General features: G+C 41.9%; 1 protein-coding gene across 4 annotated transcripts in view; it reads right to left on the minus strand.

The window, feature by feature from the left end:
- Positions 1-16,307, minus strand: part of syt1a (synaptotagmin Ia) — a 64,124-nt gene that overhangs the window by 7,864 nt on the left and 39,953 nt on the right. For 3 of the 4 annotated variants that reach the window (XM_077593501.1, XM_077593500.1, XM_077593503.1), the window contains 3 exons: positions 11,305-11,495; positions 6,535-6,707; positions 3,929-4,054 (listed from right to left, as the gene is read on the minus strand). In XM_077593501.1, the coding sequence (XP_077449627.1) occupies positions 3,929-4,054; positions 6,535-6,707; positions 11,305-11,485 (480 nt within the window). In that variant the 5' untranslated portion in view covers positions 11,486-11,495. The remainder of the gene's footprint in view (positions 1-3,928; positions 4,055-6,534; positions 6,708-11,304; positions 11,496-16,307) is intronic. The other variant, XM_077593504.1, reaches the window with a different exon arrangement.

Consider the following 16,307-nt stretch of genomic DNA (forward strand, 5'->3'; position numbering starts at 1 on the left):
GCACATATTTACTCACATAGGGCGTACTTAAAAGTCTAAAATTTTCTCCAAAGTGAACAGGGTGCTCAATCAGTATGCACTATACACAAGATTCTGTAGATGTCGCTGTATGACGCTGACAGTTAGACTGTCTGGGTGCATTGCTTGCTGACGCGCTATATTTATATCGTGAAAAGGCGGACATGCGAACCATGCTCGAAGCACGACAATATTAGCAGTTGACGATGACGTTTTCGTCTGCTACCAGTGACCGAGACGATCCAAATTAGAGCAGAAATGGGTAAAACGAGATCGGTTTTACAAAAAACGTACAAAAGTTATTGTACGGCGTACACAATTTGAAATGATCAAAAAACGCGTGCGCGGTCAATTGGTCGCCGGTCTTTTGATCGCCGTCTTTTGGTCGCCGTCTTTTGGTCGCGGTCTTTTGGTCGCCCCGACCGCGACAACGGGCGACCAAAAGACTGGCGACCAAAAGACCGACGACCAAAAGACCGGCGACAAAACAAGGTAAAACTACACGGTCTACGCATCAATAAAAGCCAACAATGGCCATGAGCAGTTTCACTGAGGCGACGTGTGAGTGTATAAGAGTTTGTATGTACATGCGTTGTCCCTTTAAGAAGCTACGCCAGTCAGGGTCTTAACAAGTTCTCCAACAAAAAACAATAAAAGTCCGGGAAATTTGGAGCTTTTCTTTGGCTTAATAATTACTAGGGCATTAAGTATGACTAAATAGTAATTTGCAGTTTGTATTTAGGGAATTTGAGCAACGATTTAAATGGTAATTATCACTTACCTTCCGGGCGACCAAAAGATTGGCGACCAAAAGATCGGCGACCAAAAGACCGGCGACCAAAAGATCGGTGACCAAAAGACCGGCGACCAATCGACCGTGTACAAAAAAGCGTAAAAAATACGTGGAAAAACTTATACGTTGACAGGTATGATTTTTACATACTGATAAATGGACAGTACTTATATAGTAGCTCATTTATCTGCATGTTCTTACCACACCCAAAGCACTTTACATTAGCAAATTTGTGCCCAGTGACCCGGATTCCCTTGTAGTCATAAAACAATACGATGTAGATTCTGAAATATCAGTCTTCATCAGCTAATAACCCTTTTCCCTGAAATTCTAGTAATGAAAGTAATAAGTCTAGCATCTCTAGGTCTAGTTCATCTGGAAAATGTCATTTTCAAGCGCGACACAGCAGCTTCTTTGTGCTCCATTTGCGTTGTTTGCACGACCTTTCATCTCATTAGTCCCGAATCCAGCAGGCGGCATTATTTGGGGCGACTGACAAGAAGAGAAATGGGAAGTTTATGGAGTCGCCTCCGGATACACGCGAGGAGCTCAGAAAGCAATCGCCCGCGTCCGTCGGGCGTTCGCTGAAATTGCCCGAGGATTAGGGGTGACGGGGGGCCTCTGCCTTGAAAGCTGAAAGCGACCACGATAAAAAGGTGCCTCCTCGCCGGCCATTGTCGCCTAGTTCCGCTTTAGGCCACTTTAGCTACACGACGCCGGGTTTATTAGCGACACAATCGCAGAGCGCTATTATAGATGATACCGGCCATATGAAAAGCCCTTTTAGAGAAAATGTTCTGTAATTTGTCATTTTGAAAGTAATCCTTGACGGAGCACTAATGGCGTGTGTTCCTTTGACTTTTACAACTGCCATCAAGCAATTGGCGTTTTTTGACTTGAGTGCTGACAAAGGCCGTCCATGAAAAGTCATTAATAGGCAAATGAACTGAACTGAACACACACGTGGATTTAAAAAGGTTCCCTGGTGTGAAAAGAGCAAGAAAGAAGGATTGTAGTTAGTGGAGTTTCTTCCAAGAGGCCGTTTTGTCCACAAAAACAAAAATGCGAAAGCTTCGTATATTTCCATTTACACTTCAGACTGATTTGCGCTTTCGCTTTGAACCTCAAAGTAAAAAGTTGCGAGTAAAAGATTTGCTAAGTAATTAAATCTTCACATTTTTACTGGAATTCCAGAAAAATGAAGCCTCCAGTTTGTAGGAATGAACGGTAATTCTCTGCCAGCCCTTCCGGTTCAAATGGATTGGATTCCCACCTGGGTCAATAGTAGCGCAAAAATTCAAAATTGCATCATAACAAGGGAACCTTTTTATGAGCGCCGACAACCTGAATTTTAGCAAGAAACATGAAATGATGGGGCCACGCAAAATGTCAATTTTGTCAAATAATTGTAAAATAAGCTTACATATCTCATTGAAATATTACTTTAAGGAATTTGATCTCATTTTGAGCCTGATGAGATATTTTCTACTGGAAACTAAACCCGTTCTTGGGTCTGACTGACAACCCAGGAACTGGATGGTTTTCCAGGTAGGATCATTGGCAAGAAAACACAATCTTTTTCACCAGGGTAAATCGAGTTGTCCATCATTCCAAAGCGACTGTACATAACAGCCAATGTACTGTATGAAACTGACATTGCTTGTTGACGAAGCGCTTGTCTCCAGATGCATCTTGACCCTTTAGGGATTAAGGTTTCGATTGAAGATTAGCCAGAGATGGATTTGGATTGCCTCACAGACAACAGACATTGGAGTTTTTATAGACTAGTGTGCAGCCCCCTCCTCCTTCTTTGCCGCGTGCCACTAACTTTTCTTTTGATACCAACTATCTGCCATCTTCGCTAATTGCGTCGGCGTCAGCTGCGTTCCCACCGAGGTAGCGGCTGAGTCCCATCGGGTAGGGACGTCGCGTTCGCTGGGCGAATCTCTCGTCTGTCACACGACATCTGGACAGCTGATGCCGGTCCTGCATCGTCTGCTTTTTAAAAATCAGCCATCGGAACCGAATACAGCAGACGGAGATCGGCCATGTTTTCCAATCGGGCGGAAACAAAGCAAAATACCAGGCGGAGCGGAACGTCGCGGCGTCGCTGGGGATTTCGGCGATCCGCCAACAACACTTCATCTCGCAATAAGGGAAAAATACTTGACGATCTTTTGGGGGAAACCCTAAAAAAGCTTTTGATATTATAAAACTGGCTATTTTTTTTCAGTACGACGTAAATATATATTTTTCTTTTTTATTAAAATTTTAAATCAAAATAACAATTTACCATCATTTCATCTATTAATGTATTATCTAGTGCAGGGGTAAGGAACCTATGGCTCGGGAGCCACATGTGGCTCTTTTGATGGGTGCATCTGGCTCTTCGCAAACCTGTGAGCTAAAATATGGAAATCGCTGGGGACAGAACTGAGATATTACATTTAGAACTGATTTAATCTTCTTTTTTTTTGCTTTAATCTTCTTTTTTTTGCAGTAGACTCTTCTGGAATGCACCCTCTCATTGATTAGCAACAGCATAAGAATCTTTTAAAAAATATTCATTTTTTCCACTTTAAAAGTGGTGAAATTACAAAAAAAAAGAAGAAAAAGCACTCGTTTACATGTATGTATTTTGACTTTTAAATTCGTAGCATGGCTCCCAAGGAATAACGTTGGAAAATATGAATTGTTTGTGGCTCTCTTCGTCAAAAAGGTTCCCGACCCCTGATCTAGTGTGTTATTTTTAAATTAATATATATTACAAAAAACAACAGTATATGTACTATATTTTTATAATTTATAATAAATATTTTTATAATAAACAAAAAAAACAACTAGGTAATTAACATGGATTTTTTTGGGCCCAGAGGACAAGGGATTATTAACACATCAGCCTCACAGTTCTGGGGTCATGGGTTCAATCCCAGTTGTGTGGAGTCTGACTTGTGTGGGTTTTCTCTGGGTACTCCGGTTTCCTCCCACATCCCCCAAAACCTCCATAGTTGAACATTTAAAATCGTCCCTAGCTATGATTGGTTGCCCGTCTCCTCGTGCCCTGCTGTTGTGAGGATAAATGGTGCGAAAAATCAATGACTAAAAAGATGGTCTCACCGTGTTTTCCGTGAAATTGTAATCCAGCGAGTACTGTAATTTGCCCAGTTTCTGCTCCTCCTTGGGCTCGGCCTCTTTCTCCGTTTCCGTCAGGCCCGTCTCGGCGTCCTCCTCATCCTGCAAGGCCTGGAGGACACACCCAGCAAAAGTCAGTGGCGCCTGAGTACCGCCCGGGCGCCGTTCCCCCCTCCGGCGGCTCGGAGGAACCACCGCTGCCGAGGCTGCCGCTGGTTTTATGACGTCGGAAAGGGAGGAGGAAGGGGAAGCGAGCAGTAAAAGACACAGCGTTTAACACGGGTTCATGCTCCGAGATGCACTAAAACCTCGCTCCCTTGACGGTGCGTCTGGAGGAAAGATCACAGGATGGCACCGGAGATGATGAGAGCGATGGGCAGGCATTGAGAAGAAAGGCCACAAAAGACGGAGACACACACAGAAAGAGAGAGAGAAGAAGAAGAAGAGAGAATCTTCTGGAAAGAGATCAAAGTTGCCTTGGTGTCAGTTCAAGTCAGATCAACCCTTTATAGCCACTAGCCTGGGCGGGGGCGGGGATGGGGGGCGGGGGAGTGCTGGGTTAGCGGGAGGTGGTGGTGATGATGATGATGATGATTGTGGTGAAGAAAGTTGACTACGACATGCGATTGAAGAGGCTCAAAGGTCATTCAGTCAGCATCAAAAGTAACCGTCCAAGAGGTTTCTCTTTTTGGCATGCACAGCATTCTCCGTGAAGCTCTCGTGTCACCCCCAACCAAAAATATGTCACCCTCAAACATCCATCGGATGAGCAGAGGTCCTCAATTGCTCATTTCGCAACTAGATTGCCCCATTTTCAGTCAATTTTATTTATCTTGCTAGCAAAAGTCAACGATGGGCGTAGCGTTCGTGAGCAGTGACGGGTTTTCAAAAAAAATCTTTTTTTTAAAACATGTTTGCGATCGCAGTGATCAAGTTATTAAATGTTGTTTGCCCCCTTTTTTAGGTCACTTTTTGCGTTTGTCTATTTTTACGTCGAGAGATCTACAAATGATTTGCAAGTAGACCAAAATATCGAACATTTCTTCCGGTTACGTACATTGCTAAATGACAAACTATAGCTAGTTATTCTTTATCTTTAACCCCACTGGATTGCATTTTCCAATATTTTAATCCCTGGAGCACATGTTCTCCAAGTTTTTCAATAGAGGACCCCTGCCCCAAAGATTGGTCGCCATCCACCTCCCTTCCGCAAACTCCTCTCTTATGCCAATGCGTGATCAAGCGTCATGCTAGCAAAGTACGCCGTTTTAGTCAACCCGCCAGTCCGTTCCAGTGAAAGCAAAAGGCCGAGCAACGCTGATTGGTCTCAGACGGACTTCCAAAATCCACTCCAATTGACACCTGCTTGGATTTGCGTTGAAAATTCGGAAACCCATCGGTGTCGCTCGGTCCCGTCTTATCATACTCGCGGTATATATGTGCGTATGCAGCCGCTACGCACATATATAAAGGACAGTAGAAATACCGTGTGCATAGTTACATCTATTTGGGCTCAAGGGGGAGTTAGGTTGTCGTCAAGAGGCTATTAGAAAACGATCAAAACATCAGAGCAGCAGGCTTAAGAAGATCCAATGGCAATTGGGAAACCTACCGCCAGCGACCATTCCGCACAGTCATCAGACACAACACAGATAAGGAGGACATAGAAGGAAGAAACACAAATTAAAACAACCACACATAGGAGTCAATCGGAGCAACACCGCGAGAAATGACTCAACCATTTTGATGGGGGATTAGATTAGATTAGATTGGGTCATCAAACGAATGTTCGTTCGCCCTCCCCCGGTCAAAACGGACGGGATGTTCTCGAAAGCGTTCAAGTCAAGCTCACTTGACCGAATTTGTCTTTAGCATTAGTTAACATAAGTCATTTGGAAACCGTGTTGTCATTTCTCGGGGTGCTTGCTTCATTACCTCATTAGGTCCTCATTAGACAAAAAAAAAGAAATGACAAAATAATCACTTGAATCATTTTCAAATCATAATAAAAGAAGTCAGCTATGAAAAAAAAGGCAGCCGTTTTATGAACATGTTATTGGGCGAGCTTATGTGTTCAGAATAATAGCGTTTTGTGCAATACAGATGCCAAGTTGTTGTCGCAAAGGGAGGAGAAAGGAATTATATTTATGACTACATATGCTTTTTCAGGCATTTCAGAAATATTCACAATTAAATACCTTTCGTTTTCCAAATAAAAAATGGTGGGTTTCAAAATAAAGAAAATATGATTTATTCTTTTAAATACATATATTTTTGACTACATATCAATTATAATCCTGCAAAAATATATTAGTCATTTTTTGATTAAAAATTAAAAAAATCTACTTTTTTTAAAGAAAATTATTTCCAATCTGAAATGTGAAAATGAATTTTTAAAACTAGATTCAAGCCATGATTCCCTGTAAATATAATTCAGAATTTGAGCTATTTAGCAACCAACTCGTATCATTTTTTCTAATCGGAATGGAATTTTGCGCATTTTTTGCTATGATTCTGAATAACAGCAGCAAAACGAAGGCAAAGTTGCGATCACTTGTCAAGTTTGACGCATGGCGCCTCGGGGCCGTTACCTCGGATTTGCCTCCGTCATTGACGTCCTTCATGTTGATGGCATTTTTGCCTTTATCCTTGCCCTTCTTCTTGTTCTTCTTCTTGAATATCCACTTTTTGCAGACGCAGAAGCAGCAGGCCAGCACCAGGACGATGGCCACGAAGGCGATGGACACGATGGCCCACGACGGCACTGCGGGGAGGACAAACGTCACGTGGGTTACAAACGCCATCGCTAGCGTTTCCGCTTTTAAGCGCCTCCAGCTGAGCGGCTGCGTGATTTACGCCGCTCGTTAAATGCCGGTCGTGCGTGCGGTTAACGAGGCATATTGATGCTTTCGGGTTGAAGGCCAAGCCGCGGGGAAGATGGCAAAGGTCGGCCAACATTCACGGTCGGATATTCTTTATCTTCCACCGAGCGCCTATTTTCTGTTGAATTCGTGACATTTCATTGTACGGAACGAGATTGCATTTTCTTATCAACTCATCCGCAATTGAAGGATTTTTCATATGGCGCCGTCCCTCCCGGTTAAATTGGATTGGACGTCTCCTAGGGATAGACGAATTAAATTCACAGCAGAATGACAAAAAAAAGCATGAGTACTGTGTTTTTCAGACTATAAGAATGCACAATGAAGAGAAAAATATATTTAAGTCGCATTTTAGGAAAGGCAATTTTTTTTAATCTGATCGGAAACCAAGAACAAACAGTAGTTTAGAGTAAAAAATGTTAAATGGAAAATACCAAGCTAAATAAGCCCCTGTTATTGTCAGATTTATTGTTGATGTAAGATGTACAGTTTTTTGGGGAAAAAAATAAGATAACAAGATGAGTCAAAGAGAGCAAAAAACAAACAAAAATAAATCGTACTTGAGTATTAGTCACAAAAGTATGGAAAAACGTGTGAATTATAGTTCAGAAAATCACATCACAATGACCTTTTTGTATGTGTAATTACTGCCCAAAAAGCACAACTTGAATGGTTTATTGACTGCATAGTTGACAGCTGAAGTACCAAAGAAGTGCATTTTTCTGGGAGTTCTCTTTTTGTTGTTGTTGTTTTTTTGCCGAGATGAGTAGTGGTTACTGTGCAAAGATCAATGGCCTTTTTGACAAAAATCAATAGCTTCTTTCTCCCAGAGAAAAACTAACGTCGGTGCCTGAAAAGGACTCCGCATCACAACAAACATGTTTTTTATTTTGCTACGAATCATAGCTCCCTTTAAACACGACTGTGCAAATTCAGCTCGCAATATCGTCCGCGCGACGGCCAATGAGAAGCACTTGGGTGTTCCTTAATTAAAAGCAGCAATCAAAGGTTCGCCTAATTAACGACATTGTGCGAGTGTCGTCTCTCCGGAGAAAAATAGCACGAGAGAAAGGCGGCATGTGTGCGGCGCGCTCTTCAACTTCTTATCAGCGCAAAGACGAACGTGAAGAAGAAATGTCGGATTCCCAGCTTTGAATAGTCAGAGGTTTTAATCGGACAGTTTTGGACTAAATGTATATCTAATATATCCCGTAAAAACACTGAGAAGTATAAATTCGACAGTTTTGGGTCGGCAAAATTTGTTAACAAAAAAAATGAAAAGCACATTTGTGATGTACAGATGTCAAGAATAAGTTCTTGGTGGAGGATAAAGAATACATGCGTAGAAATATTGCATTCATGTCTTAAGATATTGGACTTTTATTGCCGTTAACGGCACTAATAAATGAAGCAAAAAATCATCCAAATCCAAATCTGGCAGCCTCTTGTTGGCTCATTTCACCTTTGCGGTTCAGTCTTGTTACGCATTGAAGGAAACGTGGAGCGTGACGCGCACCCTTCAAAATAAAATAAAGATACGGCAAATAATGCAGCTCAAAGGAGGTAATTTGCGTGGCGTTTCTCCGTGGAATTGCATTGTTCTGCCGTGAATGCTATCAGACCTCAGCGTGATTACCAGGGACATATTCTATTATTAGCGCTTTTTAGCACTAGGCGTGTTACTTCCTGGGAAAAAAAGGGTATTGTAAGCCTTTGTAGGGGATGCATTGTGGAAAAATTGCAGAATTCATTCAAATGAGTCTAAGCAGCTACTGTCATTTTCCCTTAAATCTCATTCTATGAAAGGACCTGTTGAAGTGTTAGAGGTGCCATCTTTTAATTAGGGCTGCTGCAAATTGTTGAAATCTTATTGCAATGAATTAAGTTAATCTTATTTAATATCATATTGCTACTGGTTAAATTTTATGTGCATTGGACCAAACAAAAATACTTTCTTCTCTCATTTGTTTTTGTTCATTTAAACATACTAAATATCTACCAGGTATTCTTTTCTTTGAATTAATTTTTTTTTGAATATATTTAATTTATTAATGGGTTAAAAACTGAATATTTTTACTGTATGGAGAACAAAAAAGAATTCGGAAAACTTTTAAGCGAGCAAATGTCCAAATCAATTTCACTGTCTTAATTATTATTTCATTTCATGAACAAAATGAATATATAAACTTGATTAAATATGCTTGTGTAAAAAAAATATCAAAATTGAGTTTTGATAGAAAGAAAAAAATCAAAATGAGCAGGCTAAAAAAAAGCAGACATTTATGTCTAAACAATTGAATACCAAAATCTGAATTTGATAATCAATGAGTTGTCGATTAATCATAGTAGCCCTAGTTATCATGCTTTAACAATGTGTCCATTTTCTTCACAATGACCTCAGCAGCGTGCAGCAGTGATGTCAACGGCAATTGGATTTTGGTAACGAGGCCGAAAATGTCTCCCGCCGGCCCTTTTAAAGGTCCGCTCGCATTTACGGAAAATAGGAGCACTAGTCATCTGCAGGAGGGGAGCTTCTCTCCCTGCCGACAGAATGAGTCGCTGGCTCGTGAGCCGGCGCTTGTTACTAAATTTAGCGCTCCCCCCTCCCGATGACACCCGTGGATTTCACTTGACGACGTGTATTCTACGTGCAGGTGCCGACAAAACAAGAGCCACAATCATTTTGAGTGCACGTTAGACTGCCGCGATAACAAATTTGAGTCAATGTAGTAACAATCACTAATGTAGTAACAATATGTCGCAATAAACCGCCCTTTCAAAGGGAATAAATATTTGGAAATAAATCACCTAAACAGTTTAAAAAATAATCGCAATGAATAAAAAATGACAGCGCATAATGTGTCATTTTTGTTCTCTGCCACTTAGAGCCCATCAAAAACGTTGATATGATCCAAAATGAATGTTATCAAAGTGGGCAGGTTAGCTCATTTCAATGCAAATGATTCCAATTTTTCATAATGGAGGTCATTTGAAAGCTATCTTAGTGTAGAATCTGAAATATGTATCTGCACACATCTGCATTTGCATGTTGAATATGACGTGCATTTATTTGGAAACGGACACCCAAAGTGCGCGTGCTAAGCGGCTAACTGTAAACTTTCCACTCGCTAGGGAAAAAAAATGCTCTTCTCGTGTATTTTGTTCATTCATTTTCGGAACCGCTTATCCTCACAAGGCTCACGGGGGGTGCTGGAGCCTATTCCAGCTGACCCTGAATCGATGGCCAGCCAATCGCAGGGCTCGAGGAGACGGTCGACCATTCACGCTCACACTCATACACAGGGAAACCTTTGCATAGAATTAGCCTAGCACAGACATGGGCAAACTATGGCCCGCGGGCCATATACGGCCCGTTAGTCCTTTTAATCCGGCCCGCCGACGTTGTCCAAATTATTATTTTTTTATTTTTTGCGGTCAAAATACAGGAAATCGTTGGATGACCTGCATTAGCAATTCTGCCGTCGGTTTTGTGATTTTGGAAAAATTGACAGCTTGTGTCATTTCCTTTCTCACAAGACCCGGAAACAGTTCCACAGGAGTTGCAGTTGGAACGGATTGATCTCCAATGTGACAAGTTCAACTCCCTGAAAGTCTCGGAGTTTTAGGCTTCATGAAGTGCAGCCAAATTTCCAAACATCCAGAAGATGGCACCGAGGATTCTGGTGTTATTTGGCTCTACATATGTGTGTGAACAGACGTTTAGTCTGATGAAAACCAAGAAAGCACCCCATAAATCCCAGATGAGTGATGAGTATGTTCATACTTTAGTCCTTTTTTTCTGTTTAGGTTTCATATGTACTGTTAACGGATGCAGTTTTTATATGTACAGACGCTCCCCTACTTACGAACATTCGAGTTACGAACAACGGTACATACGAACATGTCTGCGCATAGGTTTTTTGTTTTGTTTTTGTTTTTTTGTTTTTCCCCTTTGAGGGTGGTAGTGCAAGGAAGAGGCAAGCCATTTCATTTGAAACGAAAGTGGCAATAATAAAGAAGCTTGATGCGGGTGAGAAAATGGTGAGCGTTGCACGGGCATACAACTTGAATCGTTCGACGATCGTTCGTTCAATGTTTTTTTCAGTACAAACCAATGCAGGTTACTTATACAAGCCTTAAACATACAAATGCACTTATATAAACCTTCAATATACTTATATAGGCCTTAAACATATATTATAATACAAAATATAGCACTGAATCAACTTACGAACAAATTCAACTTATGAACAATCGCTCGGAACCTAACTCGTTCGTAAGTAGGGGAGCGTCTGTATCGTATCTTGTGCTGACCCGGCCCGCCTGTCAAATTTTTAAAGTCAATGTGGCCCCCGGGCCGAAAAGTTTGCCCAACCCTGTATGTTTTTGGGGAGGAAAGCGGAGCACCCGGAGACAACCCACGTAAGCCGGAGGAGAACAAGCAAACTCCACACGGTATCCCCAATGGCAATAACTCACGTGGAATCTTGTTAAGCTCGTTCATGAACTTGTTCTTGAGCTTGGAGAAGGCCTCGTCTTTGGGTCCGGCGCCGGGACCTCCCGCCACGCCCGTGGTGTTGGACGAGGAAGAGGCCGAAGAGGAGGAGGCGGCGGTGGGCGCGGGGGGCGCCGCCAGCGCTTCCCTCCGACTCTCGTTCATCTCGCCGAGCCTTCGCAGTCAAAACAACAACAACAAAGACGTCAGGTTTTTTTCATCCCCTCTTTCTTCGGACAGATGCGCAGGCATCGCCGGGATAAACCAGGACAAACATCCGCTGAGGCACGTGCAGTCAAAACAAAGCTGTTCGTCGTTTGCCCGAACGGGAGATTATTTACGAACCTGGTAATAAATGTCGGCGGCGTGTTCCGACTTAATGAAATGAAATGGGGCTGGAAGGACGCTGTGCTTGGAAATGGATGGATTTCTTGGGCTTGGTAAACAATGGCTGAATAAATCGCATGTCAAGATAGTCAACAAGTGGATTTGTATTTATGTCAAGTGGACACACTATCATGGCAAAAAAGCCACAAATCAGAAATCTCAGCTTTTACACGCTAACTAAGTACCACCTGAAAAACTCCTAGTACCTCCGTCATGGTTGCTATTGAATACAGTAATGTCAGAGTTTAAAATGTTTGTTAAAAATGAATCAACCTAACAAAACGGTTTAATTTAAATGTCAAAATCTAACCCCTAAATCTAAATCCGAAATTGAAATGTTAAAAGTAAATATTCAATATAAATCCTAAATCGAAATGTTAAATCTAAATATTCAATATAAATCCATTCACTGAGTTAAATAAGGAATGACTAATATTTTCACATTCAATTTGTCTAATGTCTCATTTTATTTGCGGAAATAAAGACTAACGAAAGCAAAAGACAATTTGATTGTTTTTCCATTTTCTTTTTTAAATTAGTCTCAATCAAAACACTCTAAAGTAAATATGCAAACCATACCAAAACACCTTTTTAAAATCATCGCCCAAGTCATTAAAAAAATTATATATAAATGGTTAAGTTAATGTGTTCCGAAATATCCAGAAAAAAAATATATATATTTTTTTATTTTTTTTAAAAGGCATTGCCATCTAAAGTAACCTATGTATCAATGTGCAAAAATATACGATAATTATAAAAGGAATGAGCAAAAAAATCAATTGTAAGCCTTCACCCCAATTAAAAAGCATCCAGATGGCCATCAGGTCCCCAAACGCAGCACCCGCGTCGGAACCAACACTTTTCTCTTCCCGTCTCTTGCCTCTATCTGGGTCACCTCCCAGGCCGTTTACCTCGCTCTGACACATTTGCTCCATCATCCTGAACCCCCCGCACTCCCACCCCCACCCAAGCCACACTCTACTATGGAGATAAGAACCACAAAAAGGGGCCGTCGCACAGGAAGCAGCGACGTTGATGACATCCGCCTTGTTCATTTTCAATGAGCTAATCATGCGCTAAATCAGCCATTAAAAGCTTTTTAACTTTATATTATTATTTTTAAACAGAGCCGACTGATCAGTACGAGGCTGAGTCAAACCAAAATGGCCCCTGTTTTCTGAGGGTAATTCAGATTTCTGGGTTTCACTCATGGCTACAGTAACAAAACCCGTGAAGCAGAGGGTTCACAAAACGTGCATTGTGGTCATAAGCAATAGTAGAACAAATAAAACTATGTTTACATTCAAAACGCTCGCAATTCATATCAATATATCTAAAGAAATAGCAATTCATACCGGTAACAGCGATCAACCTTTGTATAAAAAAATATTCAATTCCCAAGACTTTTGTCTGCGTAGTATAGAGAAGACTACATTTAATTGGGCCGGATCAATAAGATGAATGGATAAAGCGCACACAGACCAGAGCCGTTCACGTTTTAGTCGAATGTACGACTGTCTCCGCTTCCCCAGGCTGCCGATAAAAAAATCACGCTAATAAAGTTTGATTGCCTCCTAGCGCGCCGTCGAGACGCCACAGATGATCACTTGGACATTGCTTGCAGGTTTCATTACGCTCCCTGGCTCGGGAATCGGGTCCCTTTCGCAGATCCAATAACAATCGGCGTGGGGACACTTGTTGGCGGTCCGGCGGGAACGGCAACAGTTTAATTACGCCGATACCGAGTCGAGAGAGGTCGGGATGTCTGGCGCATGTGTGAGCGATCTTATTTGGCTCAGTTTTGTACATCTAAGCTAGGGCTAGGTGCCGTATTTCTCGGACTATAAGTCACATCCGAGTATAAGTCGCACTATCCAAAGAATGCACATTGAAATGGAAAATATATAGAAGTGCCACTGTAGTACAGGTTGCATTTTTGGGAGTACGTTTTTAAAATTTATCAGAAACCAAGAACAACATTATATGTTAAATTAATGGTAAAATAGGGAAGAACAGATGATATCGGCACCTGTTAACGTTAACATATTAACAGTTTATGGCATATAGGCTAAAAAGTGAACAAAGTGGTCAAAGTGAACAAAATGAAAGATAAACATAAGTCAACTATGCAAAAAGTGCACATTATGTTCGTGTGAATGTGATATTTGCCAATAATACAAAGTCTACCAGGAGCTTGATTTCATTTCACAAAGGGGTGTTCACACAAAAAAAATCAAAGGATAGATCCATGTATATATCAGTTAGGAAGCAAAATCTAAAAAATGTCACATGGAATTATGAGTTGAGTTTGCTCTTCAAAGACAATTTTAGCATTCGCACTCCCAATTAAAATCGCTAAAGTCCCCATGGCTAGATTTCTCTGTAAAATAATCCGTAATGACATATAGGAGATGACACAACGTTGTGTACGTCTGCCAACTGCCATTGAAGGTGCTTGACGTCCTATTCATTTTGCTGAACATCATTGGGTCAAAATACATTGGTCGTCTAAGCGCCCTCAATGAGTCAAAAATCGACTAAGACGCTAATAGCGTACCTCGCTTGGGGCTAGCCTGGTGATTTTTCACTTTCCTTGTTCCAACAACAACAGAACTGGAAAAATCCACGCTCCATCTCGACTACACGAACGGCATTTGATTTCAGAGCGTGTTGGATTGCCGGCGTTCCACGCCAACGAGTGGCGCGTCGCTCTCCAAGAAAATGAGTCAATCCGCCGCCACCTCTGAGCCAATCATAGCAAATAATGTACACGTAGGAGCCAAATGTCAATGACTGCGAAGGGCCCGCAGCGGGTGCCGGAAACCCGGTTAGCGAAGCGGCGCGGTTAAATCGCAGCTGTCGCTCACCGGTGGGACGCCGCCCTGCCGCGGACACGCGTCACGCGTCTTAGGAAGTACAAAAAAAGCGCTGGGCGACTTGGCGGGCTGCGGTGCCAGATAAGAGAAGGGAAGTGGCTTCCTTCGCCTTGTCCGGCGTGCCCTCTTTACTCACCTAGAGCCAATCTTTGAGGGTAATGGAAGAGGGAAAAAAGTTATTAACCCCGCTTTTCTGTCAGGCGGTGACAGCTCCATTTAGGCGGCAGCTCAAAGATTTCCCCGCATTTTCAATTACGCCTTCCAAAAGCGCCGCAAAGCTAAGTAGAGGGAAGAAAGAAGCAGGGCGAGGTGGCAGTCTTATCGGTCTTCTGTCGTTTCCGCGGCGGTCCGAGATGCCGCAGAGGGCGACTGGTCGCTTCAACCCGGACACGTGGCAACCAATGGGATATGTGTTTTACCGTGGCTAAAGGGAGTGTGACAAAGTGGAAATCGAACATGCGCTATTATTTCAAATCAACTTCAGGGCTGAAAAAATCATGGATTTTAATTAGCAAAGGCTATCGTCGCACCTCCTCTTACGAAAGACCCAATTTACAAACAATCCAAGTTACGAAACGGCTTCATATTTCAAATGACAAATCTCAAAAATTGAAGCGAACACATTTACAAAGTGTAATTCACTTTCAAAATAATCACAATAGAGGAAACCTAACTCTTAAGCGATTCAATTTATCCCATGATATTAATTTGGATTCATTTTCATTATTTAATGCATTGAACGAGTGATAGTGAATTAGCGTAGTTTTTCGCATATTAGCCGCCTCCGCGTATAAGCCTTACCCTTAAAATTTCCTTTAAAATCGTTGAATTTTACGATTTCTCAAGTATAAGACGCTCCCTCATTCACAATTCTCACCTGCATATTCATGATTTTAATAGGAAGTACAAATGTGTAACTTTGAAGGGAAAATCTTTTTTAAAAATCATCGCACGTGGTATTTCTGAGATAATGTCTGAATCCAAAGGATCGTCTGATGGATTGCACATTTCGAAAGGGTGTTGCCTGCACATAGACAAATTCATGAAGGAAGTCAGGTGAGCAGCACAACCAGGAAGTGTGTCCGTAGCGGTCTAGTTTTCACCAAGTCTCTGGGTGCAATAATAGCATGAGATACACATTACACGGGTATCAAGGCTGATATTTTGCTGATAGACCGCAAGACCTTCCATCAGCGTTAACAACTATTGGAATGTGAGAAAATACGGTAAGAAAGACGACAGCGAATAAACAAACGAACGAGCGTGTCAAGTTCCATTTTTTTTCCAGATGAAAAGTCACAAAAATAGAGTCGCAATCAAGACTGTTTTGGAAAAAGCCGTGCTATTATCAAGCCGCTTTGTGATGAACTGACAATACCCGTTTATATTCCATTATCTCTATCATCGCCCGCATTTTTCGGCCGTGCTATCATTCAAAAAGTCGCCGGATTCAATACGACAGCTCGGTCGAGTCCGGAAGAAACAAAAATCGTGTTATTTTCGTAAGTTTAGCCTGCTTTTATGTACAAGCAGAAAACAAAGCGATGACTTTGAAATGACTTTTGGGGCGAGGAGGAGAAGCGGCACATGAGAGAGGGCTTCCGTCGCAATGCGTTGTTTACACAGCACCCCGTCGCGGCGCCATCATCTAATCACAGCATTATTTGCTCAAGTGTTTTGTCATCCCGTCGGTCTCTCTATGACGCCGTCATCAGATTAGGGAG

The sequence above is a fragment of the Stigmatopora argus genome, chromosome 23 (genome assembly GCF_051989625.1).
Source record: "Stigmatopora argus isolate UIUO_Sarg chromosome 23, RoL_Sarg_1.0, whole genome shotgun sequence".
NCBI classification, from domain to species: Eukaryota; Metazoa; Chordata; class Actinopteri; order Syngnathiformes; family Syngnathidae; genus Stigmatopora; species Stigmatopora argus.